At 52.7% G+C, this 25134-nt stretch overlaps 11 protein-coding genes across 11 annotated transcripts; 7 read left to right on the top strand and 4 right to left on the bottom strand.

Moving 5' to 3' along the window:
• Positions 1-22: 22 nt before the first annotated feature.
• Positions 23-1050, bottom strand: BU26DRAFT_513187 (ribosomal protein S12/S23). The gene is made up of 3 exons (XM_033827561.1): positions 1009-1050; positions 650-898; positions 23-551 (listed from the first exon to the last, which is right to left on the bottom strand). The coding sequence occupies exons 1-3, from the start codon at positions 1016-1018 to the stop codon at positions 373-375; spliced, it is 438 nt and encodes a 145-aa protein (XP_033691357.1). The 5' UTR covers positions 1019-1050; the 3' UTR covers positions 23-372.
• Positions 1051-1361: 311 nt separating this feature from the next.
• BU26DRAFT_557809 (uncharacterized protein) lies at positions 1362-3366 on the top strand (the record flags this gene model as incomplete). The annotated part of the gene is made up of 5 exons (XM_033832501.1): positions 1362-2097; positions 2151-2247; positions 2300-2518; positions 2572-3265; positions 3322-3366. The coding sequence occupies 5 exons, from the start codon at positions 1362-1364 to the stop codon at positions 3364-3366; spliced, it is 1791 nt and encodes a 596-aa protein (XP_033691356.1).
• Positions 3367-3494: 128 nt separating this feature from the next.
• Positions 3495-5427, bottom strand: BU26DRAFT_19816 (MFS transporter-like protein). Its single transcript, XM_033820530.1, has 3 exons — positions 5259-5427; positions 4835-5209; positions 3495-4779 (listed from the first exon to the last, which is right to left on the bottom strand). The coding sequence occupies exons 1-3, from the start codon at positions 5275-5277 to the stop codon at positions 3680-3682; spliced, it is 1494 nt and encodes a 497-aa protein (XP_033691355.1). The 5' UTR covers positions 5278-5427; the 3' UTR covers positions 3495-3679.
• An 852-nt stretch (positions 5428-6279) lies between these two features.
• On the top strand, positions 6280-8132 carry BU26DRAFT_513183 (uncharacterized protein). Its single transcript, XM_033827560.1, has one exon. It carries the CDS (start codon positions 6548-6550, stop codon positions 7832-7834), a length of 1287 nt encoding a protein of 428 aa, XP_033691354.1. The 5' UTR covers positions 6280-6547; the 3' UTR covers positions 7835-8132.
• Positions 8133-8788: 656 nt separating this feature from the next.
• On the top strand, positions 8789-10377 carry BU26DRAFT_19776 (class II peroxidase). The gene is made up of 2 exons (XM_033820529.1): positions 8789-9402; positions 9457-10377. The coding sequence occupies exons 1-2, from the start codon at positions 8984-8986 to the stop codon at positions 10169-10171; spliced, it is 1134 nt and encodes a 377-aa protein (XP_033691353.1). The 5' UTR covers positions 8789-8983; the 3' UTR covers positions 10172-10377.
• Positions 10378-10563: 186 nt separating this feature from the next.
• On the bottom strand, positions 10564-11702 carry BU26DRAFT_413677 (uncharacterized protein; the record flags this gene model as incomplete). The annotated part of the gene is made up of 2 exons (XM_033823028.1): positions 10564-11345; positions 11399-11702. The coding sequence occupies 2 exons, from the start codon at positions 11700-11702 to the stop codon at positions 10564-10566; spliced, it is 1086 nt and encodes a 361-aa protein (XP_033691352.1).
• A 241-nt stretch (positions 11703-11943) lies between these two features.
• BU26DRAFT_19762 (glutaredoxin) lies at positions 11944-12931 on the bottom strand. The gene is made up of 3 exons (XM_033820528.1): positions 12798-12931; positions 12476-12749; positions 11944-12357 (listed from the first exon to the last, which is right to left on the bottom strand). Exons 1-3 carry the CDS (start codon positions 12822-12824, stop codon positions 12185-12187), a joined length of 474 nt encoding a protein of 157 aa, XP_033691351.1. The 5' UTR covers positions 12825-12931; the 3' UTR covers positions 11944-12184.
• Positions 12932-14910: 1979 nt separating this feature from the next.
• BU26DRAFT_557803 (uncharacterized protein) lies at positions 14911-17059 on the top strand (the record flags this gene model as incomplete). Its single annotated transcript, XM_033832500.1, has 6 exons — positions 14911-14922; positions 14971-15742; positions 15795-16081; positions 16143-16484; positions 16550-16744; positions 16799-17059. The coding sequence occupies 6 exons, from the start codon at positions 14911-14913 to the stop codon at positions 17057-17059; spliced, it is 1869 nt and encodes a 622-aa protein (XP_033691350.1).
• A 1145-nt stretch (positions 17060-18204) lies between these two features.
• Positions 18205-19207, top strand: BU26DRAFT_19750 (uncharacterized protein). The gene is made up of 3 exons (XM_033820527.1): positions 18205-18376; positions 18451-18842; positions 18897-19207. The coding sequence occupies exons 2-3, from the start codon at positions 18555-18557 to the stop codon at positions 19110-19112; spliced, it is 504 nt and encodes a 167-aa protein (XP_033691349.1). The 5' UTR covers positions 18205-18376; positions 18451-18554; the 3' UTR covers positions 19113-19207.
• A 986-nt stretch (positions 19208-20193) lies between these two features.
• BU26DRAFT_599050 (uncharacterized protein) lies at positions 20194-22245 on the top strand (the record flags this gene model as incomplete). Its single annotated transcript, XM_033835071.1, has 6 exons — positions 20194-20654; positions 20711-20916; positions 20969-21267; positions 21320-21652; positions 21701-21895; positions 21948-22245. The coding sequence occupies 6 exons, from the start codon at positions 20194-20196 to the stop codon at positions 22203-22205; spliced, it is 1752 nt and encodes a 583-aa protein (XP_033691348.1). The 3' UTR covers positions 22206-22245.
• Positions 22246-22561: 316 nt separating this feature from the next.
• BU26DRAFT_557800 (kinase-like protein) lies at positions 22562-23890 on the top strand (the record flags this gene model as incomplete). Its single annotated transcript, XM_033832499.1, has 1 exon — positions 22562-23890. One exon carries the CDS (start codon positions 22562-22564, stop codon positions 23888-23890), a length of 1329 nt encoding a protein of 442 aa, XP_033691347.1.
• Between the last annotated feature and the right edge of the window lie 1244 nt (positions 23891-25134).

Genomic DNA, 25134 nt, shown 5'->3' with positions numbered 1-25134 from the left:
GTCGGAACTGCATGTCTAGAAACGCGGGGTCATGGTTGTTTTGGTCTAGTGTATGCGGTTGCAAGATAGCAATGTCCTTTGATAGAAGGGAAGAGAGAATCGGTCCTCTTAAAACTTGAAGACTTTGCATCTCGTGGGGGCGTCTTATGACAGTGACAGTCTACAGTCCCGCCAAAGTGGCAAATTGAGCGCTTGAACAGGTCAGATTTCTCTACCTAACCCATCAAGCCTTATGATGCTTTTCATATGCCGATTCAGTGCGGGTAGAAGCACAGGAAATTCCCCAATGTAAGACTCCATTAGCCTCCCATATGTCCGCCGATCCGTCGCTCGCGCTCCACCGTGATTGTCCACCTCGGGCTGGTGAGTCGCTTATGACCTGGGCTTCTCCTTCTTCTCCTTCCACAGCGCCGACAGACCGACACCTGACACCTTGACGACCTTGAAACGCACACCGGGAATATCACCCTTGGCCTTACCCTTGCGACCGAAACCGGCGAGGAGGACTTCGTCGTTCTCGTCCACGAAGTTCAAGCAACCGTCGTTGGGAACTATGAAGCCATTAGCACAACTCGTGCATGTTCCTATCCACCCAAACTCGGTCTATTGTCTCCATTTCTTCTTGCGGTGTAGTTACGTGGTGACCTACCGAAAGCAGTGACCTTCTTTCCGTTCTTAATCAACTGCACCCTGACGCACTTCCGGATAGCAGAGTTTGGCTGCTTAGCTTCAACGCCAACCTTCTCGAGGACGATGCCCTTGGCGTGGGAGGAGCCACCGAAGGGAGACGACTTGTATGCGGTTCCGAGGAGGCGCTTCTTGTAGTGGAGATCGGCCCAGCGGCCGTCACGGCGATGGTTGCGCAGCTTGCGCGCGGCATTGAGACCTCTCGGCTTTCCTGGAGTTTCTTGTGAGCTTTGTGCTGTGCAGCGGTGTGATGTGCAGTCATGCGAGGTTGGCATTCAAAGAGGTGCGAATTTTGAGGATGGAGGGTGTGGAGAGTCGTACCTTTACCCATCTTGGCTGTCTGATCGATGGATCTTTACAGAGGGTTATGCGTTTGGCGGAACTGAAGATGTTGGAGGTTGGCGCTGCAAAATGAGTGTGGGAGCGGCGCTTGGCGAAGTCGCTAAGGCTAGTCGAAATTCACTCTAGCGTCGCTGCATGCCCATCTTATCTTATCACATCTCCATCGTCACGTCACGTCACGTCGAACACCATTCCGAAGCTACGACTTCAATGGCTTGTCTTTCCAGAAGACCTGCATCGCTCTCAGACAACGCGCTTGTTGAAGATTGGCCGAGTATGCCACCGATGAAGTACTCAAGCAACAGTCAAGAAGTCTGAACATCAACCACACAATGTCTTCCAATAACAATATCTCCAAAACCCAGTCCAACCGTCTCCCAGCACCTGCTCTCTTCGTCGGCCCGCCCTCACACAATGCTTCCAATTCCTCCCTCCTTTCTCCGGGCCCCTCGTCCGACAAACCGTCCCGCACCCCACTAACCCGCCAACGCTCTCTACTCGGCCAAGACCCCTCCAAACGTCCCCTCCCACCGACTACCACCTCGCAATACGATGGCGACCATCTCAGCCTCACTGCTTCAAATCCCACTGCACCCTTCATCCGGCGGCAGAAGCAGCAAAGCCAAGCTGCGGACGCCGAAGCTAGCTCTAGAGCGGAGGCAATATGGGCCGAGATGCAGAACACACTGGAGGAAGTGGAACTGAGCGCTATCAAAGGGCCGGGGATGACAGTATTCGGGAGTGAGCATTCACGTGCACTGGACGAGCTCCGCCGTGCACAAATCGACCTTGCAAAAGCATGGGCGCGCTCTGAAGCCGAAGAATCGGGCGAATTCTCCGAAGAAAAGAAAACCGCCGAAGGCACAGATGCCACGGACCTTCTCGCAACAGACCGCATCACAAAGCTTGGTAGTAATGAGTCTAGCAGTCCAGGTGGGCTAGGAGGCGCATTCGAGCGAAGCAAGCTTGAAGAAGAGACGGAGAAGGATATCGAGCTGAGTCGCAAGAGGAGGGAAGCGAATGATCGGTATTTTGAGAAGGTGAATAAGGGCGTGTTAGAGGTAGTAAGTAAGCTGGAGGAAGTGGCAAGGGCGATGAAGGGAGTTGAGAGTGAAAGTAAGGAGATTTGGAGGGATGGGGCAAGTGTGGACACGGAGAGTGTGACGACGGCGCCGAGCGTGACCTGAGAGGCAAGCGATCCTTCTCCGGGCCGTTGAAGTAAGATTGATCAATTAGGATCCAAGAGCTCAAGATGATGCTTCCTCCACAGCATCCCGCGCCCACCAGATCCTCCTACCGGCTTCCGAATACATCCGCCCATCTCCGCCCATCTACGGATAATTCCCCTTGGCCACACCGCTTTGTCTTACATCGAACATGTCGAACTACAGCGCGAGCGCTTCTATTTGGTCACGCTGTATATTAACACTATCACCTACACTCACATGTTCACCTATCTAAGAACTGCTTATCTTCGGAAGTTCGGCATGTATATCACTCGTCCCCTTCTTGAGCCGCAAGCCAACCTCACCGCCCTCACAGTCTCCCCGTCTCTCCAAGATATATAGAGCTTCCACCCGGTCTTCCCACCTTCAGCCCGGTTCTAGATTCCGCAGGGGTATCTCGACCACTCTGTGACTTATTCAACTCGGCACTAACACAATACTTTGGCATGAGTCTGTTATTTGCCAAGATCCTCCTCCTTCACTTCTTTTCCACGCTCGCCATAGCCTTCCCTACCTCCTCGGCCGTCAATGGTTCGGTTCTCCTCCGCAGCAATGTCCCATCCTGGTATGGCCCAGTGTGCCATGTGATCATCTATCTGGAGCAGCGCTGCCGCGACGCGGGTAAAAAGCGTGACTCAAAAGTCGACACTTTTGCCCGATTCGTAATCTTGTGGACAAAAGACAACAAAGACACCAACATGATGGATCTAACCGGTGACATTGGCTATCCGGACCTCAAGAACGTCTATGATGTGGACGTGGGCGAGATCAAAGGCGAACTCGGCTTCTACTTCCGCTGGAAGTACTACCAGGGAAAGGCATGGGTGGGCAACGACGCAAACCATCATTGGGACAAGATGACCTTCCATGCGCCCAAGGACGACATGGAACGCCAGGATGATGATGAGACTTGCGCTCCCAAGATCTGGAGTGAGGCGGATGGAAGCGGCACGACCGCCGGATGGTGGTCGCGTTGCGCGGATGACAAAAACTATGAGGGGCGATCAAGGGTTCGTAGCGCAACGGCAAATCTTAAGTGGACGAACTGGTGCTGATCAACTTGTAGTGGCGCGAGAACAGGTGCGGCTTCATATGCGAGCCAACTAGGTGATGAGGCGATTGGCGGGCCTCTCTTTGATTTTGGCTTCGCAGTCGCGCCCTGTGGACCTTTTCTAGGACTCTGCGCTTGAGCGAAAACAGCAGGACGCTGCGAGTAGCGAGTCACTGGGTCAACGGCACATAAGTAGACTGCTCAATAAATGTATCTAAATGGATATTCAAGATCTCACAGCCGGGCTCGATGTTTCATCTAGCTATCCAAAGTGATTCATCTGGGCCTGTGGTGGCCTATGATTCCTTGAAGTACCAAAGCACAAGACAAAGCACATCCTCCTCCAGCTCAGCAACCCCCTCATCTCCCGATCTCAAAGCAGGTACCGGTAGTCGGGGTTCAGATCTCCCAGCTCCGTCTTCTCATATTCCGTCAACCCCACATCCCTCACACTCTTATCCCGGCTCCTGTTCTGCCACTTGCACATGATGAAGTATACCAAACAGCTCAGCGCGCTGAGACTGACAAACGCAATGCATATCGAGTACCCGGTGATGTACTTGGGCGCATCCTTCTTCAAAAAAGCAAACACGGCAATAATCCCGCCTACATTACCAAAGCCGACCTGCCATGCGGTCCCGATAGCGCGTCGATGATGGCCGCCTAGGTTCATGTTGAACCAACAGACAATGACGGGCATGGCGGTGTAGGCGCCCATAGCGACGAGGAATAGAGCGGCGTATTGCACGTCGCGGTGGTCGTGCACGGCGATGAGGATGGCGAAGCCGGCGATGCAGACGCAGATGGGGAAGATGGCGAAGAGGAAGCGGTGCTTGAGGCGGTCGGAGAACCATGCGATTACCATCGCGAAGCCAAACGCAGCTGCCCACGGCGGGACGCTATGCAGTTGTGTTTGGATGGCACTGTATCCGTAGCTCTGGATGATACCCGGGCTGAAGTACGCGTAACCATACGCAGGCACAATGAGCCCGAAATACATGAAACCCCCAACAATGATCTTCGGGTCCTTAAACACGCGGCCGACATCTCGCAGCTTAATGGGACGTTCTCGGGCGGATTTCCCCTGATCGATCTGCAAACGCGCTTTCACGAAGGAGCGTTCTTCTTCCGTGAGCCACTTCACTTCCTCGGGAAAGTTTGGTAGCAGGAAGTAAAAGAAGAAAGAGACGACCATGGTGAGGACGCCCTCGAGGATGAAGATCCAGCGCCAGCCCTTGTAACCACGCATACCGTCCATTTTGCCGATAGCGCTGGCGAGCAGACCGCCAAAGGCCCCAGCGAGTGTCGTGCTGGAGAAGAAGAAGGTGTAGCGCTTTTGGGCTTCGTGGCGTCGGTACCACATCCCGATGAGATAGAAGGCGCCAGGGAACATGCCGGTTTCGAAAAGTCCGAGGAAGAAGCGGGTGGCTAGGAGTCCGGAGTAGTTTTGGACGAAGCCCTGGAGAAAAGAGACTAGGGTGGAAAGTCAATGTCTAAGTAGGGCAAGGGAGTAAGGGGAAATGGTCACCAAGTCCGAAGCCAAACATGCAGATTGAAAGCCAGACTCTCGGCTTTAACTTCTTCAGCAGGATGTTGGAGGGGATCTCGAAGAGGATATAGGGCACGAAGAAAATGACCAGCGCCGTATTGTACCTATTGCCATTGACAAGGTTCAGCTCCGTTGAGAGGCCGAAAACGTTCGCGTTGGCGATGTTGACGCGGTCTAGGAAGGCTAGCAGGTACATGATGCATAGGAAGGGGACGACATGGAGATCGATCCTGGTGATCAACTTGCGCTCCGTAGTGTGTGCAGGGCATAGGACCACGTCGGCGGCATCATCGTAGTTGTTGTCATAGGTCGGCGGGGTCCCAGGAAGGTCGAGATCCCGGTCCTGGGTCTCCTCTGCAGACGATTAGTACCAATCGAGGACATTTGTGCGAAGCTTGCCTACTCTCTTTCTTGGAGAACATGTTGACTGGCACCACGAATGCAGCCGAGTGATGACGAGGTGTGAAGCCGTTCGCTATTCTTATGAACAGTGCACAATGACACACCGTCGCCGATTGTGTAACTTGCGCTGACAGCGCTGGTCTTTGTGCGGGAGTGAGTCTTCAACAGTTCGGCCTCTCGGTGGATTAAAGACAAAACCCACGGTCTTAACGGCGACCTCGGTCCCTGGGAAATTTCTGTCGCCCCGCACTTCCTTGCCGTCAACAGCCCCGTTGTGTGGTTCGCCTCCGGGATTACATCAACGCTTCGCTACTTGTAGCATGGGCCAATTGCCCGAAGAGGAAGCTCAAGGCCGATCAGGCGCGCCTCTCCATTCCGTGGTACACCGTAGGTGGTTGTTGGTCTTCGTAAGCATCACGAAGACATCGCCGCTTGGAACAAGCTCTGGAATCGGAGGATATGTCGAGCGAGTAGATTTGGAACCGCATTCGGGGTTGCTTCACGTGCGTGGCGCTGTACGGACACGGCTCTGGGTGGATGTCGAAGGTCCCCGACTGCCCATACCTACATCCAGGTTGCTGGCTTTGGGCTCTGAGTTGCAATGAGGACAGATGGCAAGGAGACTATGCTGACTTCCTGCCTCATCTCAACGGTAGATATTAAATCGGCCAGCCAAGGGGTGAATCAGCAGTCCGATCGCTTCCCTAGCGCTAGCGATGGGATCCTCCGCCCTTGCTCTTAGCGTCAGCTTCATGCGGTCAGCCTCCATTATTCTGTCTAGCGCATGCGAGGAGCATCAAAGAGAAGACCTTCCTTCTGGTACAAAGGCACGAAGGGTAGGGCCACGAAGTCCGGCGGGGCCGCAGTGATCGACGACTAGCGCTTCGGCGCACGGCTCAACTTAGTAGCGCGGGGCGCACGGAAGCGGCTCGGGGGCAGCATGTTGAACGCTGTGCAATGCTCAAGGAAATGGAATGCCTCATTTCCGGCGCATATATCCGTCGTGTGCCTCAATCAACAACACAGGCTGATATGAAGGAGACTTGCCTGGCCCGGCAGTTCAGCGGATATATTTCTCGCTTAGTCAAGCGCGCCCCGGGCTAAGCGTCCTTGGGTCCAGAACTTCAAAACCGACTTCCTGACTTCTTCCTCTTGCCCCTCCGCTTCTTTCACACCGACAACATCCTTTTAGCGTCGCCATTCCTTATGATTCTGTCGCTACAGTCACCGGAAGCCATCGTTAGCCTGTGTCGTCCGTTTGTCCCTCAGCGGCTGGCCTGCTGACCAGCCATGGTGAATTCAAAAAATGTCGCTTTCAAAGTCAATAAGCAGACTCCGACAAGCGCGGCACCACCGCAGGCGTATGGCACGGTGATAAATTGCCGGAAACCGGGCGGCAAGCGAGCGTTGAAGGAAGAAAAAGAGGTCAAATCCCGGCGGGTGCGCTTGGCCAAGGTTTCCGGAGCGGAAGAGTGGGATAGGAAGCGCAAACGGGCGGACGACCCCATACACGAAGATGTCGCCAATCCCCGGCCAAAGAAGCTCGCTGTGTCAAATCGAGACCCAGCTAGTTCATCGGCACTGGCAATAAGGGAACGCCCATTCGCACCCCCGAGGCCGCAACTGCACAAGCCCACTAAGTTCCGAAGAGGAAAGGCCTTGGCCAAAGGTGTCGATCTGGATTGCTGGTTCACTATCCTATCGTTTTCCGATCCAGCGCAGTTGCTCGAAATGCGCGCCAAGATTGCCTCCTGTTACCGTTTCCTGAGGGATAATCCTAAGCTCTGGGAGCACAGCAGGAATTATTATTACGGCGGCACTCTCCCGGATCCTCCCTCAGAGCTTACTGAATTCCAATATGCTCATCTGCGACACGGACATGGTTGCATGGCCTGCGGCACGCCGTCCACCCGCAAGACGTACTGGGCATTCCTTCGTCGCTGGTGCAAGACCTGTCTACAGTCGAAGACCATAAAAGAGCAAGATGCAATGGATATGTTCAAAGATGCGAATGGCGAGGATATCTCTTTCATTTCAAAATGTCTGCCGGCCGGCATCTTCGACTCCTGGGGTAACTTTGTGGGCGTCGGACCAGCGAACGCCCACTCTCTCAAGACCGTATACCTCTATTCGGATGTTAAGAAACTCGTAGACGACTTCGTCAAGGAGAGCCGCGACAACTATGTCTCGTGGCACGCCGAAATGCGGACCTGGATCAGCAACAGGGTGAAGGTGGTCGAGGAGCGCCGCGAATTCGCAAGGAAGATGGAGCTGTGGGAGGACGCGACCCGGCAGTCGAAATCCTTTGATTACCACGAGAAGAAGCAGGCGCGCAAGTTGTTCTTCGTGGACAAGGCGGCACAACTGGTACCACCCATCAGCCTGATGGAAATGGAGTGCTGTCCGTCGTACCGCCGCGCTATCGCTATTCCCAAAGATCCCAATATGACGTCGTGGCTTCAACTGAAACCGAAACTGGAAAAGGAAGCAGCAACTTTGAAGAGCAGGGGCGGACCTCGAGAACGGGGGCTATATTCATTATCCGAAAGCTCGACGCCGAGCATCGATCCTTTCTAATTCTGGTCAATATCTAGGCAACGCTCTTTGCTTCGGCATGTTATATGATGGCTAAATACACGATACGTTCATGGCATTGGGTCCGGAGTTCGGACGCGGTTATAATGTCTACGTGGCGGCTCACGACTTTTCTTACTTACGGTCTTCTCTTCTTGCATAATAGGACATACATGGTTGGAAACGGCATTGCGGGGAACAGCGGTGCAACTTCACGTTATAGACTTGATGATATTTCTCTGTTGGATGTTTCGCGCATATTGCGCAGTATCTAGAACCGCAATGTTACTCATCAGCTACATGGATGATCGCTCAACACGTGTCGATGATGCAGAGCTAGCGGAGCCGTCTCAGTTCCATCAGATGATGTGGTGCTGATGCTTAATGAGCCTTTCGCGCCAGAACAGCTCGATGGCACCACCACAGCGAGTCCAAAATTACCCCTTCCAGTATGCGCAAGTACCTCAGACCTTCGACGTCTGAAGAGGAACATGTCCATCGCTACCCCTCCCCTTCCCCTCTTTAACTCCCCGGTTACGTTGTCGATCAGATGCGGCGGCAGCGAATCACAGCGCGCGGAAGTCGACTGACAAGGGAGGGGAAGATGAGGCTCTGCCGAGACCCTGCGAGTACTTGAACGGCTCGTCGCCGCCCGGGTTTTCGGACTGCCCAAAATTTCTGCCGGGACCTCTGGCCTGAAACAGACGGCGAATACGCTTCCTCCTCGGCGAAGGCTGGCGACGCTTCCCAGGGACTTGTCATGGCCCCAGCGATTAGATGAGCAGCGAGTTCTAGATGATGCGTAGGCAGGGGCGCCCGCTGATTGGCCGGCCTGGTGGTGTCATTGCTCCCAGGGTCCCACTTTGATAACGGCGGCCGGCTGTAAACGAAGGAGACGGAATTTCTGCGAGCTTTCGCCGCTGTCCGGGTAACTAACTCTCTTTTTAAAGCCCGCTCTTTTCCGACCGAGTTCCTTCGTTTCGTATACACTCCTTGATCTCTATTTCACTGCGCCCGCCACCCGTTAATTGAGACTGGAAGCGAGCTTCAGAGCTTCAGAGCTTTATCGGCTTCACGGAACGACGAACACTGCGATTGAGAGACATCCGACATCCGAGGTCTGATACCTCCAAGACACCATAGACATACACAATGGCAGCAACGGCCTCGCGAAGCTTCTCCCGCGCCCTGCGCACCGCTGCGCCCACCTTCCGCACCACCTCGACCCGCTCCTCTGCCCGCTTCGTCGCCGCACCCCACCAAGCTTTCCGCCAGCAGTGGCGCCGCGGATACGCCTCCCAGGAGGGTGGAGACAAGTATGAGGGCAACCCCAGGGGCATGCTCTGGGGCGCTGGGGCGCTAGTTGCGATTGCTGGTGGATACGGGCTATACACGCAGAAGCCGGAGTGGTTTGGCCAGGAGGTCAAGGCGAAGGGGGTCTTCCAGCCCAGGTTCGAGGACTACCAGAAGGTGTACGATGCCATTGCGAAGAAGCTGGAGGACGAGGACGAGTATGATGATGGGAGCTATGGCCCTGTGGTGCTGCGATTGGCATGGCATTGTTCCGGAACGTGAGTATATGCCTCCCCACTATTGCAGCTGAATCATGGCTAACAGAGCATCAGCTACGACAAGGAAACCAATACCGGAGGCTCCAACGGTGCGACTATGCGCTTCGCACCCGAGAGCGACCACGGCGCAAACGCCGGTCTGAAGGCAGCCCGCGACTTCCTCGAGCCGATCAAAGAGCAATTCCCCTGGATCAGCTACTCCGACCTGTGGATTCTCGGCGGCGTCTGTGCCATCCAAGAGATGCAGGGCCCCAAGATCCCGTACCGCCCCGGCCGCCAGGACCGCGACGTCTCCTTCTGCACGCCCGACGGCCGCCTGCCCGACGCGTCCAAGGACCGCAAGCACATCCGCGCCATCTTTGGCCGCATGGGCTTTAACGATCAGCAGATGGTTGCGTTGTGCGGCGCGCACGCTCTCGGCCGCTGCCACACCGATCGTTCTGGGTATGACGGCCCCTGGACGTTCAGCCCCACGACGATGACGAACGACTACTACAAGCTGCTGCTGGAGGAGAAGTGGGCGTGGCGCAAGTGGAACGGCCCCAAGCAGTTCCAGGACGTGAAGACGAAGAGCCTGATGATGCTGCCGACGGATATGGAGCTCGTCAAGGACAAGAGCTTCCGCCAGTACGCGGAGAAGTACGCCAAGGATAACGATGCCTTCTTCAAGGATTTCTCGGAGGCGGTGCTTACCCTGTTTGAGCTGGGTGTGCCGTTTACCCAGAGCGAGGACCAGCGGTGGGTGTTTAAGAGCTCGTTCGATGAGTAAGCTCTCTCTTAGAGATTTCAGAGGGAAGTGGGGAAGATGAAATGGGGACGTGCATTTAGGGCGTCCAAATGGGAAGAAAGATATCCTACTAGACCGACTAGACTTTGTGTTTTCCGCGGAGGAGTGCTAATATGGCTGGAGCTTTTGGCACATTCAACTTGGTTGCATGTCCTTTTCCACTCCGTGTATTTATATGTTCATCATAGGTGCGAATCTATATGTACTCCGATAAATCATCTGATGTATTGCTGTGTGCTTCATGCCTATGGGGTACAGTCGTATACTCTCAATACAACGCATGACGTTGACGTGAAAAGCCTGTAGGCTGCCGAACACATAACCCTAGAAACCTCATATATCATTCCTTCGACACTACAGCAAGCGCGCAGGCCTCAATCATCTCCCAACGCCATGGCGATCTGCTGCGTCTTCTTACCCCACCACTTCTGTTGCTCCTTGTCGATTCTCTTCAGCTCGTCGATCTGCTCAACACCCAGCTTCGCCACCACATCCTCCAAGGTCTTCGCCTCCTTCTCAGGAAGGTCGGGCAGCGTGGGGATAGGATGGTTGCGGTACACTGAAGGCGCCAAGAGGAACCTGGGCAGGTCACGCTGCGGTGTTTGGAAGGTGACGTGCTTCTTAGGGTCCTTGTTCTCTGCAGTTCGGGTGGGGAGCGGAGAACTGCCTTGCTCAGGGACGAACAGCGTCGGCTCAGCGTTTCGGGCCGGGGAAGAGGGCGGCTGTTGCTCGAGGAGCTCGCTCATTGCATCCTCGCCGAGGCACTGCGTGCCTACTTTCCATATCTCGCTCACAATCTGCTCCCACTGCGATTCCAATCGCATGATCTCCTCGGCTTCTTTCTTGTAGCGCTCTTCAAAGCTTACAAGCTTCTCTTCCAGCGTGGTTTGGACCGATTCTTGTTCGCCATTCTCGTTCGTCTGGCGACTGGTGATGTTGTACTCACGAAGGGATCGGAAGACTTTGCTGGCCACGCGGTCGTACTTCGCCGGAATGGTGAGCTTGACGGGAGAGTCATGGGGGTCGTCGGTGTTGGGGGCGGAAGAGATAGGCGAGAGGTTGGATTCATGCAGAGTGGTGAGACGCTTGGAGAGAGTCGCATCGAGCCTGGCGGTAGCGGTGGTGTAGAGGTGCTTGCGGTACTCGTTTGCAGTGTCTTTAGATGTCGTCAGTGGAAGAGCTTAGGCCAACGAGGGCAGTGCTAGAAACCTTTGAATACCACAGCAAGAGGATGCACATCGTCGGCCCTTTTCTTCTGTACTTCCCACAAACCCTTCTGAGGGCTGCGCGTGCTCGAGCGCGCGGGCTTCTGCGCTGAAGACGGATTGGCTGTCAACCTGGCCGCAGCGTCAATTGGCCTCGACGTGATCTCGACTCTCTTCGCGTTCTGCGGTCGCTGTTTGAAGATTGTAGCGGCTGAGACCGCATGCTTTCGGGAAGCCGGAGTGACTTCTTTGGCAAGCGCGATGGCACGTGTAGGCCGAACAACCCCGGCCGGGCGCTCGATACCCATCCTGGAATTGTTACCTGAAGAAAGCTGAGGTGTGAGATCAAGATGAGGTGTGCGAGGTCGGAACCCCAGACGACGCTAGAGGTGGTGGCAGCGGATGAGGAAGGAACGAACCCGAAAGAGGCCTCATAGATGTTCCGGCTCTGAGACAACGTTGGAAAGCACGCATCAAGGTCCCTATAACGAACACCTAGAAAAGATAAGGCAAGTGGGAAGCTGGCTAATCGCGCGGTTCTTGAATGGATATCTCATCGGCCAAAGGGATGTGAACCGGTGAATGACGAAGCCAGGAAGGAAAAGGAGACGTCATTCACGCAATCGTTCACTCCTCCAAGCAATTTGCTTTCGTATGTGCAATATATATACGCCCTCAATCTTACATTCCCAGAGACCGCTTCCACTGGTCTTCCGCCATCCGATGCAGCTGAGGTAGTATAGTACAATTATTCGCTCACTCGCTCTTTCGTTCCTTTTGCGTAATTACGTTACTTCGGTGGCTCAGCTTCCTTCTCCGCGGGGACTAGCACGCCCTTCTCTTCTAGCATCTTCGCGAGCGATCCGTCCTGGTGCATCGTCATGAGAATATCGCAGCCACCGACGAATTCCTTGTCGACGTAGAGCTGGGGTATCGTAGGCCATTCCGAGTACTCTTTGATGCCTGACATAGCGCATAGTCAGCCATTGCTCCTAGGTGCTCTTGGTGATGCGCCACAGTCGTGGCTACCAGGTGCTGCTGCATGCCCGAACGGCGCAGCGCATGAAGGCTAGTCACATACCTTGCCTCAAATCATTATCCTCCAGCACGTTAAACGCCGTGAACTTCTCCGGATCCACTCCCTGCATGCCCAGAATCTGTATGCTTGCTCTCGAGAACCCGCATTGCGGTGTCTCTGGTGTGCCCTTCATGAACAGTACAACCGGTGCTGAGCCCACAGCTTTGTCGATCGCCTTTCGCATATCATCGGAGAGAAGACGTATCTGTTGCGCCGTGAGGAAGCAGGGGTTTGTTGCGGCGGAGGGGCGAATTGCTCGGGTTGCGGCGCGGAAGGCCTACTAATTATTAATTTCGAGTGCTTAAAAAGATCGGGTCTCCTTTACCGATGGGAATACCCTTCTTGAGAACATTGCTTAGGATGGTACAGGTGTAGGTGTTGGTGTTGGTGTTGGCGTAGGGATGGTGAAGGTGGAAATTGTTAACCTCCGCGTTCGCCGCAAAATGTTTGGATGAGGGTCAGGGTGCCAAGAAATGTTCTGATATCACTAATCTCGAGCATCCACAGGTCTTCTACTCCGATTTTTTATTACAAGAACGCCGTATCTAGAGCTCGCGAGGCATGAAACATATCCGAACCACCGTGGGTTCGCTGCGAAGGTTTCGTTCACGCCATTCACGCCGAGCTTACCCTTCCGTCGCTCCTGATTAGTCGGTGTCCAAAAGAGGGCAACTTGGACAAACTCGAAGACTAGAAGCCGAGCAAGAGATAGTCTTCTTCATGTTACTCGGACACATGTGGGTCATTTGTATGTTCCTCCTGATTGCTCGGCCAACCTTCGATGACCAGATCTCCCACCTTAGATTCCAAGCCAGGGCTAGGGGACGATCCGAAAGACGAATAGCGATGCGTGAGTGGGCATCCAGTGGTCGATAACGAATATGCAGAAAGACAATGCTTCGAGTGAGGATAGTATCGATTGTGAACTCCGGTTCTAATGCTGATGCTATTGACGGGCTATGCTCATGGGGATTTGTCGTGAATCGTTATGCGCAAGCTAGCAAGGCGGCAATAATATTGGTATCGGCCAAGCCAGAGAGCTGGTAGTACGACTATATGCGATATCGAGCGGTAAAGTCCAGTTCCACAGCTCAATGGAAGCTCAATAGAGCCGGGCTTCGCACTGTGCGAGTACCTCCTGAACAGAAGTCAGAGGCTCTGTATTCCTGTCTCAAGGTCCCACGGGTGATAGAATAACATACTTCGTCCAACAAGAAGGGTGCGTCAATGTACCATTTGTTCAACTTGAACTGCAACCCCGTGAGCGCTTGAAGCGTTCCTCGAAACATGGCCGACTTACGTAAATCTTATAGTTCCCACATCCGAAGAGCTGTTTACATATCGCGAGTAGTTTCTGTGTGTCCATGTATCGATCTTCGATAATTTGCGGCTCTTTTCGGTGATTCGGCGACTCCGGTGGACCTAGAAGCTGTGGCAGCGTCTGCATCGACGAACTGAGAGGCTTTGACAGCTTCTGTCTCTTCAGAGGCTTGAGAGACCAACCCATGGTGATCGTTGTAGTGGCGGGTTCATGGGGCAACCCTCTGTAAATGTGAGTCTACCTTTTGACTTAGAGGTGGTTTGGAGCGCTACGCTTGCTTCCGAGCCTTGCAGAGATGCAAGCATCCCAGCGAACGAAAAGGTACCACGTAGCCTGTTCCGACGCCCCGTCCTTCCGAGTAGAGGGATTGATACCCACTGCCCTCCCCATTGCGCCTTGTAATATGCAGAGCGTATCGGGACAACTGGCTGATCTTCTGCTCAATCCGCGTGCGCCTCGCACCTGGCTTCGCACTCTGCCTTGCGTCACAACGCACATTTCCCCTCTGTAGAGAATGAGGCTGTGCGCATCTTGAATCCTTGTTCAGGATGCTTATGGCTCTTAGACGTCCTCGAGCGCATTTGACAAACTGCCCGTGCTGTCAAGGGATGCCCCAAAAAGCATGGAAGGCGCACTGCACGTCTGGGAGTCACCGCTGAAAGTGAAGGCTGCGTTGGCAGCTGGCTGCCGCCTGCACTGCCCGCGCCGAAGAGAGCGTGCTAGCAAGTAGGTGAAACAGCCATTCAGAGTGCGTCCAAGAGCTGCAAGATTCGACCAGTGGGCTTCAGAGGTTGGACCCTAGCCGAAAGGCCAGATCAGACAGCCAGTAGAAGCGCGCTCATCGTCTAGTGGAGCTTCGGATGTCCGGATCGCGTTAACAAAGATACAGTGGACTGTAAATCAGAAGACGTTGAATGAAATTACGGTGTAGATGGCCGATAGTCGCATCGGTGAGGCAGAGTGTGTGTGATCTTTAGCGCCGCCTGATCCGGATTAGCCGAATCGCGAAGACGTCCCAACTCAGCCTTCCTCTTCCCCACACAATCCCTCCCTGAATGACAAAATAACGGGCTTTGCCTTGAAAGAACGCCTCACTATCCAGACAGAGTAGGCGGCAATGGTCTTCTTCGTATGAAAACCCCTGGGTCTGCTCAAGTTTTGCGGACAATATTCCCAGCCTCTTTCCTATGGCACCGTGACAACTCGCAAGGTCGAGATGGAAACGTCCCGCTATTTCGAACGCACCCTTTTCTACGATCGCAGTCCCGCCGCCGATGAGTATTATGCGAGGTCTGCCGATAGTATATTCGAAAAGGACTCTAGAAGGTCGAGGATTGAAGTCAGGGTTCAGACTTCTCTAGACGTATCGTACTACGAAAGAGACAAAGAAGATGGAACAACAACCGGAGCCAAGGAGGAGACCGAGGCAAAAGATTCGGAATTGCCTCCTAAACACGTCGGTCCTGCGGATTCGAAGACCGAGTCTCGCGGCTGCGAAAAGGACCTCCAATCCACGGTTAAAGATGCAACCCTCCGCACTGAGCGCGGTCATGATTCAGACAGCGAAGATGCCTGGTCGCTATCTAGTAGAGCATCCAGCACCGCTCTTCCGACAGCTCTAGATCAGCATCGAGGATCGTGCCCACCCACCTACCCTGGCCCACCCAAACTAACTGTTGTCGATCTTGATACAGCGACTGTTCAAAGCTTCATCAAGCGGACAAAGAATGACTTCAGAGTGTTCTATCTACGTCAGCGGCACTCCTATAGCCGGCTCCAAATCACGAGAGAGCTTTTCGAACAGCTTCTGAAATCTTGCCACGTATTTCCCCGCTTCAACGAATATTTGATTGGCTTTGGCCTGAAGAACAGTGAGTCAGAGGTGGGCCCTCCAGCTCTGAAGTTCAGGCCACTCTGCGAATCCTACAGCAACAACTATCACGGGTTTGGTGCGTCCTTTACCTCCTAGCTGCAGTCCGTCCGCTAATTCTTGTCTCTCAGAGTGTTCCTATATCCTGCGCTACGTCGAGTTTACCCGCAGGCCAGGAGGGAAGCAGCCATGGTCTCTTCGACAGTTCGCCGTCTATCATAGATACAAACCCAAATCCGAGACAGGCTGCTCCACCTGGATCCTCGTGGGAGCCTCCCAGAGAACAGAAGTTCGTCTTGACCGGTACACGAGGAGTATAGACGATCTGACTGGCTCGAATCCGTTTGAGTTACATGTCATTTTCCTTGACACGGCAATAGCGAGCTGGAGGCCTTATCTAGTCGATCTAACCAAATTGGTGACGCACCAGGCAAGTCCAGGTATCGAGCTATGTCTAATGTGGTCCTAACGAGATTCAGTCGAATAAAGCCGTTGGCATTTTGATCGGCGATGAGGGTGACGATGACTTTGTCACTATTGAGGTTGAAGATCACCAAGAGCTGAAGCAGATCGAAGACCAAATTGCTGATCTGATACTGTGTCTTGACTCGACTCTAGATACCGTTGACACCTTCGAGGAGATGTATGAACAATTCCGTACCCATCACAGTCCCTCTTCTGCGACGAGTGCGGCACAATGGACGTCAGCGTATGGGTCTGATGCAGTGGTGTTTGCGTTGAAGGAGAAAGCGAAGGAGATTGCATATACCCGCAAGAAAGCAGAGGCTCTACTTTCGAAAGTTCAGAATACTAGGACATTGGTATGTATTCTTAATGCACTATACAGCTTTGTTACTTCTTGGGTTGCTAACCACTTGCACCGCAGATCTCTTCTTTGCTTGAGAGACAGAGCGGCCACAATCTAGACCAGCAGATTTCTGCTCTTCAAAAGCTTGAACGGCAAGGCCAGGATGAGAACGCCATTATGAGGCAGCTTGCGGAGAAGAACTCTCGGGACTCATCTAGCATGAGAATTCTGACAATAATCACCATGATATACCTTCCGTGTACAATCGTCTCAGTAGGTTCACATACGTTAAGCATTCTGCCTATAAATATGGCTGACGTTGACCAGAACTTCTATTCGACCCAGTTTGTTGATCAGAAGGAAACAATATCAGGCGGCACAAAGCTCGAATACGCGCAAAATGCCTGGATCTTCTTCGCCATATCCGTTCCCTTGACCTTGTTCACCATACTCGTCTGGTGGCTTTGGGTGAACTCTGAAAAAGTCGTCCGGCTTGTTCGCCACCGCGAAAGCAAACAAGAAATTGGACCTGCTCGCAATACTAGGGTGCTCGCATTCAGAAAGCAGTTCGTTGAGTTGCCTCGATGATATGCTTCATGAGGGACCAGCACTGCCCTCTCACGGTGTGGAATACTCCGGATCTAACGACGCACGTAACAATCATCCTAGAGGTCTTTTCAGGTGCATACAATAGTACGTATAGCTAGCTGTATGAGCAATCTTATCTTTACGGCGAGCCCTTGAATCCGGAGAATTCCCTATCGCAGGAGACCGCCACCACTTTCGCATATCGACCACGAGCAAGGCAGGGCTTCCCGGTCAACACAGCACGGCAATTTATCAACTGATTTCTTCGCGGACTTGCGGGCCAGATCACCTTTCAGGAGTAATGGGCCGTCAGCTGCATAGAGACGTCACCTCGGAATAAGTTCATCAGATATGGCGAACTTACGCTGGTAGACATGGCAATTCGCTTTCGCTGTCGCACGCTAGCTCCACCATCCTGAACCAAGGCATTGGGGAAACTACGCGGGGCCCCCGCGCACCAATGCGATAAGGAGGTGCAAGGCTGTCTTGGGGCAGCAGACTGTGGACCTGATTTGAAGCCGGGGTAAGTTTTGCAAAGTAGCTCGCATGTTCTCCACTGACAATGCGAAGAATTCCAATGCCGGATTTTCAATTCAGCCCTTTCAGTGTGCCAATAATGACACGCATGCTCAGCCCGCTTCCTAGCTGTCGCGACATGCAGCTTGTCGCCACAACACCATATGACTGGACCACCGACAGCGATCATGCAACACCCCTCCACCCCACTTCGTTCGCGATCACGTACCGCTGCTTTCCGTGCCAGAGGATCACTCACCGGTCAACTTTGCTAGAACGTCCTCCATCGCGAACCTACGAATTGCGCCTCTCATCGTCGTCGCCAACGAAACATGCATGCGTTGCGGTCTAAGCCACCGGGTTCCCCGGCTGTTTTATGAGTCCACCCGTTCATACTCTCTCTGCGCTGTCGTATAGCAGCTCAGAGAGGTGCGCGACATGGGATTCCCGGCCGGCGGCCTCTGCCTTCTCGACAAGCTGTGTAAAATGGCTGCCTGAAAGCGTTATGGGCGTCGAGAAGATATAAAATGGAGACATACGCCCTTTTGACAGCCATTCGCATGCTTCAGACTTCAGCCTTGTCAGAGCCGTCGTCGCGCCACTTTTGGATGTACCCTTTTCCAGCCTTGTCCAGTTGACTCATTACCTCGACACACTCAAACGCGATCCCAAACTTATTGCACACATAAAGACGGCCTACAGTGTGCTCCGCAGGAAAATGGCGTCGTCACTTCACAATTCCGATAGTGTCTGGGAATATATGGATGCGCATATGGTGACACTGAGCTTTAAAGGGCAAGCGCAAGTATTCCTACCGAAGTCGGCCTTCGACACAGTTACCAATAAGGATGTCATCAGCCGACTCATTTCAAAAGATGAGGACCTGTATCTGAACCCCCAGGAAGAGGCCGAGCTGGTCACGAGGGTACACCAAGAAGGCCGCAAGCTGTTCGCCACATGCGTCTACTGCGACCTCCCGATGACGTGCCTTAAAGCTCTTCTGGACAACGGCCACACAGATGCGAAAGTTCCTCTCACATTAGATGACTGCCCCAGGGAACGGCACAAGCGAAAATTCGTGACCGGCTTCCTCGTCCACCAGAAGCGTTTCAACACTCCTTATTTCGCCCATGAATCGAGTCAAAGCTTGGACGATCGGGTTATACCAATCTGGCTTGACGAGAGTCGCTCCAACATGCGAGGCAAAGGAGCTTTCGGCGAAGTGTATCCAGCCCGGATACACCGCGACCATCACTCATTGTCATGTGTGAGTATGCAGTATGCCTAGCTTTTCTTCCTATCGCTAACGAATGGATGATAGGTAGCGAATGAGAATGACCTGTTTGCGTTGAAAGTTACTCAGCACGCGGGTCGAGAACATAATTACCACGTCGCTATGGCAGGGCTGAACCACCCTCATCTCGTCAAATGCCTCGCTAGCTTCACTTTCAGGACGCGTCTTGCCTTTATTTTGTCTCCCTCGCCAACCATTTATTTATTTGTACTTTTAGATTTTTCAAGGATTTTGATACCCTAATTTATAGTTGCGTTCTCTTTCCGGGCCGAAACGGCGTGTCACAGCACAATTTGAAAGGCTTGGGTATTCATAGGGTGGCTTCCACTTTGGCTCATGATTCTCTTCCACTCTCTATTGCGCTGCCACCGCCTTTCGCTATCATCAAATTTTCTCAGTCCCACTTGACCCCTCCTCCAAGTCGCCGCCAGCAATGTCTACCTCATACCAATATTCGGCGTCGCCGCAACGTTTCAGGTGCCACTACCAGGCTCGCATCGAAGAAGTTCATCCTACATCGGATCAGAAGTTGGTGGGTGACATTCCTGTCCTTGCGACTTCGACGACTCGAACGCTACATACTTCTGTGAGGAACTCCGGAACTTTCAGGATCCATTTCTTCCTTGTGCTCTTGAAAACGGCCAGCGCTAGTCGGTAACAATTTCGATATAGCACGAACATTAAAGCACGAACATTAACTATATATCCGCCAACTCCCCATTTCTGCGTGCACAGGGCCTCCAATTTTGCCCGATCCAGATAACGGCCGGAGATCGTTTGTTCCAGCATCATTCGAGTCAAAGGCGTTCAAGATGGCAGGTTTGGAGATATAGAAAGAATACTCCGGATATAGAATCGGACTAGCAGCGACATTTATGAGGTGAGCAAATTGCGTTTCTTGCCCTGTCGTTCACAGCATATGACCAGAGCTTGCGCCGAACTGTGCACCACTAAAGCATCTACCCGCCTCCCACCCCCTGATAGGCACCCATGGAACCGCGCCAACCGTCGTGCTCTCTGTGACGCTCTCTGTGACGCTCTCGAAGACCGCAAATGCAGCACTCAACAGTAGCACCAGAGGCTATATTCCCGAGGTACTATTACCAAGTGGTCGCAATCGGAGGCACAAATTTATTGATGTTTTCTTGAGGTGGCATATGTGGCACCACGTGAAGAGTAGCTGTACCATCCTATCAGTGTTTCCAGCGACATTAGGCAGCCGGTGTAACCCTTTCAGCCTCGCCCCTCAGTACCTTCCGTCCCTCACCTCTTCGACTCCTGCATCACAACTCGATGCACCTTCACTAATCTGATGTCGCGAATCATGAAGCGTACGTTCTTCTACGATAGCAGCCCCGTTGCCCAGGAATTCTACAAACGTAGTGCGCATCTCATATTCGAGAAAGAGGCGGGTGAATCAAGAGTCGAGGTGCGCTGTAGGTCTTCAATAGATTTCAACAGATATCGGAGAAACAAGGGAATCAAAGATCTCTCAGGGCGTATCCCGCTCGCGGTACCTATCGAGCAACATGTATCGCCTGACACTACTTGTGGAGCACCGTCGACTGGCAATGAACTAGACATCTCTAGTCGAATTACTTGTAGCAGTACTCCTACGCTAGAACAAGGCCGACAACTATGCCCGCCAACATACGTCCACCCGCTCGTAATGGCTAGCGTCGATCTGGATCTCACCAAGATTCAGGAATTCGTTCAGGCAAGTTCATGTTCAGAAGTGGGAACGCCGCTAAGAGATGCGTCCAGGAAACAAGTAGAGACTTCAGAGTATTGTACGAGAATGTCGCGCTATAGCGAAATGCAATTGCTGATTGGAGCCACAGTTATTTGCGGCAGAGGAACTCCTTTAGCCGTGTTCGGCTAACCGAAGAGCTCTTCCGGGACCTACTTTTTGCGTGTGGGGTCTTTCCAAGATTCGATGAGTACATGATAGGGTTCGGTGTCAAGAACAGCGAAATGGAGATAGGTCCGCCGTCAATGAAAGTCAGATGGGAGCTGGGCTCTCGTGATAGTTGGTGTGACAAATTCGGTGAGCTTCCTTCGCAATATATGAGACCAGAATATGACTGAAGTCCACGCAGAATGCGCATATATCCTACGTTATATTGAGTTCACGAATCGGCATGGCAAGTGGCCGTGGTCTCTGCGACAGTACGCCGTATACCACAAGTTCAGGCCTTCTCTCCAGGACTGGTGTTCCACTTGGATACTTGTCGGCGCTTCGCAGAGAACCGAAGGCTGTATTGATAAATATGCGCAGCAGTATGTTGATGAGCTGAGAGCATCGAACCCTTTGGAGCTTCACGCCATGTTTCTCGAAGGCGCCGTTGCGTCCTGGAGACCCTACCTCGTCGACCTTCTTGCGCACGTGACCGATCTGGTAGACACCTCTTGTCGCCGTACAAATTCTGCGCTGACCTATCTATGTGAAGTCAGACCATGCCGTTGCCATGATGATTGGCGAGCAAGACCATCCGTCAAACTTCGTCTCTGTTGATGTGGACGACTATCAAACCCTGACCGAGATGGGCGACCATACTTCCGATGTGATTATGTGTCTGGACTCCACATTGGACACCATCTCCACACTGATCGACGTGAGCGATCGCTTCAGCAAGCTGTCAAAAGGCACTCCATCTTCGACCGAGCCACGCGACTATTCGACCACGAGCTCGGATGCTTTGAAGGCGCAGCAGAGAGACGTCATGTACTTGCGCAAGAGTGCTGAAGCATTAATGTCGAAAGTGAACAGCACGAGATCGTTGGTACGTCTCTAATAGCAGATAGATTAGCAATGTGTTAACGACTACTAGATATCTTCGCTAATCGAACTTCAAACCGCGTACAACTTGGATAAGCAAATGACCGCCCTTCAAAATCTTGAACGACAAGCGCAAGACGAGAACGCGATAATGCGAGAGCTGGCCGAGAAAAGCAGCCGGGAAACTTCCAGCGTGAGGATTCTCACCATCATTATGCTGATATATCTCCCATGCACCGTGGTATCAGTAAGCACCGGCCACACTGACGCATTGTGGATCCGCACTAATAGTCTAATAGAGCTTCTATTCGACACAGTTCGTCAACCAGAAAGAGACTGACTCCGGTGGTGTGGATATAATATATGCGCAAAATTACTGGCTTTTCTTTGCCGTCTCTATTCCTCTCACCATCGTTACTCTCCTAATTTGGTACGTTTGGGTCAACTTCAGGAGAATGTGGCGCGCTTGCGTCTTGAAGAGGGATCACGAGGAAGGGTTTAGCCAGCGTGTGAAGTTGCTGGATATGAAGAAGCAATTGCTTGGTCTGCCACGCTGAAGGGTTGTGAGCATGGAGAGGCCATTCAGGAGGAAGCAGTCAGTAATTTCAGCGTCATTGCCGACATGGTGTGGGAATGGTATATGCGCATGTCACTTCTTTGATGCTTACGCGCGCTGATATGAGGGTAGATGATGAGGTCTTTCGTTTGCTACAGCACATATGATCATGAATACCTTCGGTGGCTGTATGCTACTTATCACGCCCTGTTTCCTTTCAGTCATGCCCGCTCGACGGCATGGTAGGTCAAATGAGATGGGTATAAAGCTTGATATCGTAGCCTCCAATATGGCACCATAGCCTTGCCCGGTGCCTTAGGGCGTTTTGGGATTGTTCTTCCACCTAGATCGCCCAGAATGCCATTCACATTGGACAAGACGGACCTAGCTGTCCAAAAAACCAGTAAACACATTTCAGGATGCGTCCAGAACCTCATGTTAAATGGCAGCGCGCAGCGTTATCTCTGGCAGAGCACAATCAATGAAATTCCCACCGAGAACAATGTCCAGATGCTTGTCGATCAGGACAAAAGCATTCGGTATCTTGACCCGGAAGCAAGGAAGGCTTTCACTAAGAGAGTCGTTGAACACGCTAAGAAGCTCTTCATCATCGTGGCCGCCAGCGATATCGATAATCGGATGGACTTCCTGAGAGAACTCCTTGACCACGGTATCACAGATAACAGTCTTCCCTTCACCCAGGATGACTGTCTTGCAACTCGACACCACAAGCGGTGGGCTGACCACATCCTACCGCTTCAGGGCCTAGTCCTCGCTCCTTTCTTGTCTGAAGCCACTTACAACACGAGTGTTCGAGCAGAGGCTCCACTCTTGTTCCAAAGCGAGGGAAATACTATTGGAGAAGGCGCTGGCGGTGAAGTCTATCCAATTCGTATTGACAGTCAGAATTACGACTTTCCAAACGCACCGCTGGCACCCAGTGTTGGCCCCTTCAGTCAACAGTTCGCCCTCAAGATCATCAAAGAGGAGAAATATGCGAAACGAGAAGAGAAATTTCTGATTGCAATCAAGGATGTTCGAAACGACCATTTGCTGAGGACTTACGCGGCGTTCTGGTTCGACGGGGAGTACTATCTGATATCTGATCTTGCTGACAGTGGGGATGCAGAGAAGTTCATGGAAAGGAACCTCAACGGGGGTATTCAAGGCGTATTCACTCGTCAGTGGCTTGAGGGCCAGATGCTGGGGCTCGCCAAAGCTCTGCGAGCGATCCATACGCCTAAAGAACGTCACACCGGATACATTCACGACGTCAAGCCTGCAAACATCCTCGTCTTCGGTTCGCATGACAATCAATTTCGCCTAACGGACTGGGGCTGCGCGAAGGTAAGCGAGCATAAATGTCCGAGCCACCGGAGTGGCTTTTGGGGTAACGAAACCTATAACCCACCGGAAACCGAAAACAGCGGAAGGACTTCTCGACCTCACGATCTCTGGGCCCTGGGATGCACCTACCTCGAATTTCTCATCTGGTTCCTTGAAGACTGGGAAGCTCTTGAGGTGTTCCGCAAAAGCCTTCGCGATAGGTCCCAAGATGAGGCATTCTGGGAAGGAAACGGGACGAGTAAATCCGTTAAACCTCCCGTCCTAGAGAAGATAGGAACTCCCAGAACTCGGTTCCGCGGTGGAGAACACACTTCGACATCATCGATCAGGGACTGCTAATCGTGAACCCGCAGCATCGTTGAACCGCTGAAGACCTTGTGAACAAGCTGGAGCCTTAGTGCTGAAGGGCATTTGTGGGAGAATGGGGTCAACGCGAGCTAGGATGGGCGGCAAGGTAGGTAAGGAGAGGATGGAATGGAAATGATAAGGACTCGCATGTGGTGGATTGAGAGGGAGGAGCAGCGTCCAATTCTCTTGTGCATACTCCTATTCACCTTGCAGCGCTTCCCCCCGCATTACCACCTGCGAGTGTTCGCATGTACTTCTGCTTACGCGCCGCATAACCTTCTTCTATGAAAATGACCGGCATCATTTCGTTGGGTGTGATTTATAGGATGCGACAGAGTTCTCCTATTCTGTCCTATGCGCCCATTCACTGCTGTGTAGTCACACTTCTTGCAGCTATGGGGATAGCGTCAGTTCGCAGAAGAGGTTTTAACGATGATCGAACGTGAAAATAGTGCAAGTATCTCACATTCTTTTTGCTTTGCTCATGAGGGCTTGCCCGAGGGCAAAGTCCAGGAGATGATTTGCCTTGAAGTCCAAAGTATAGCGCGCATGTAGGAGCTGGAGGATAACAGGAGGGCGAAGACTGAGCTACTCGAGCAGTTGCCTACGGCGGGTGCCGAATCGGGCGTGAAGTTTGCTGAAGTACTCTAGCACGGCCATCACAATTACGAGATTATACGCGAACGAAACCGCATCTAGGAGCAGGGAGCAACTGATGGGAGCACCCAGTGAGTCGGAATGGCAACAGTTTTGCGAGGCGAAGGGTAGGTTATGGATGCTCGGCCACTCAGAGGACCCTGAAGTCATTCAGAGACTCGTATACAATCCAAGCTTCTCAGTGTGAGCGCCTCTCTATGGGGTACCAACGGATGGAGATGGCGCATGTTATGGTCAAGCCACATCGCTATTAATGGGTCGCTGAGTTAGCACGTCTAAGTAAATGCATTTCTCTGCTCTGACAAATACCATGTTTGAAATAACATTGACTTGACGGTAAGACCAGGAGTATTGATTTGGAGGAATCTAAAGCGCAGATAGTCGTTTCGTTCTTTATTTCGCTTCTATCTTCTCAGAATTTACTAAATATCTGTAGCATTAGACGTTCGGATCCCTCTAACCTACTCCGTAGCAAGCGAATTTTCACCCGCCGATATCGTCTCTTGTCACTATTGAGTGCTCTATGGCTCAACTCGATGCTCAAAGCGGAATCCGGCGACTCCCATCGTTCCGAAGGA

Source organism: Trematosphaeria pertusa, assembly GCF_010094035.1.
Source record: "Trematosphaeria pertusa strain CBS 122368 unplaced genomic scaffold BU26scaffold_1, whole genome shotgun sequence".
NCBI classification, from domain to species: domain Eukaryota; kingdom Fungi; phylum Ascomycota; class Dothideomycetes; order Pleosporales; family Trematosphaeriaceae; genus Trematosphaeria; species Trematosphaeria pertusa.
This window is presented reverse-complemented; position numbering and strand designations above follow the sequence as displayed.

Bases quoted from the DNA above. Each gene is read 5' to 3' on its own strand.
- BU26DRAFT_513183 (XM_033827560.1), top strand. From the start codon at position 6,548: ATGGTGAATTCAAAAAATGTCGCTTTCAAAGTCAATAAGCAGACTCCG.
- BU26DRAFT_19816 (XM_033820530.1), bottom strand. The intron at 4,780-4,834 runs GTGACCATTTCC...TTTCCACCCTAG, and splicing joins CATGTTTGGCTTCGGACTTG to TCTCTTTTCTCCAGGGCTTC.
- BU26DRAFT_513187 (XM_033827561.1), bottom strand. The intron at 552-649 runs GTAGGTCACCAC...ATGGCTTCATAG, and splicing joins AAAGAAGGTCACTGCTTTCG to TTCCCAACGACGGTTGCTTG.
- BU26DRAFT_19750 (XM_033820527.1), top strand. From the start codon at position 18,555: ATGACGTGCCTTAAAGCTCTTCTGGACAACGGCCACACAGATGCGAAA. The intron at 18,843-18,896 runs GTGAGTATGCAG...AATGGATGATAG, and splicing joins ACCATCACTCATTGTCATGT to GTAGCGAATGAGAATGACCT.
- BU26DRAFT_19776 (XM_033820529.1), top strand. From the start codon at position 8,984: ATGGCAGCAACGGCCTCGCGAAGCTTCTCCCGCGCCCTGCGCACCGCT. The intron at 9,403-9,456 runs GTGAGTATATGC...ACAGAGCATCAG, and splicing joins GCATGGCATTGTTCCGGAAC to CTACGACAAGGAAACCAATA.
- BU26DRAFT_19762 (XM_033820528.1), bottom strand. From the start codon at position 12,824: ATGTTCTCAAGAAGGGTATTCCCATCG. The intron at 12,750-12,797 runs GTAAAGGAGACC...AATAATTAGTAG, and splicing joins CAAGAAGGGTATTCCCATCG to GCCTTCCGCGCCGCAACCCG. The intron at 12,358-12,475 runs GTATGTGACTAG...GCGCTATGTCAG, and splicing joins GGATAATGATTTGAGGCAAG to GCATCAAAGAGTACTCGGAA.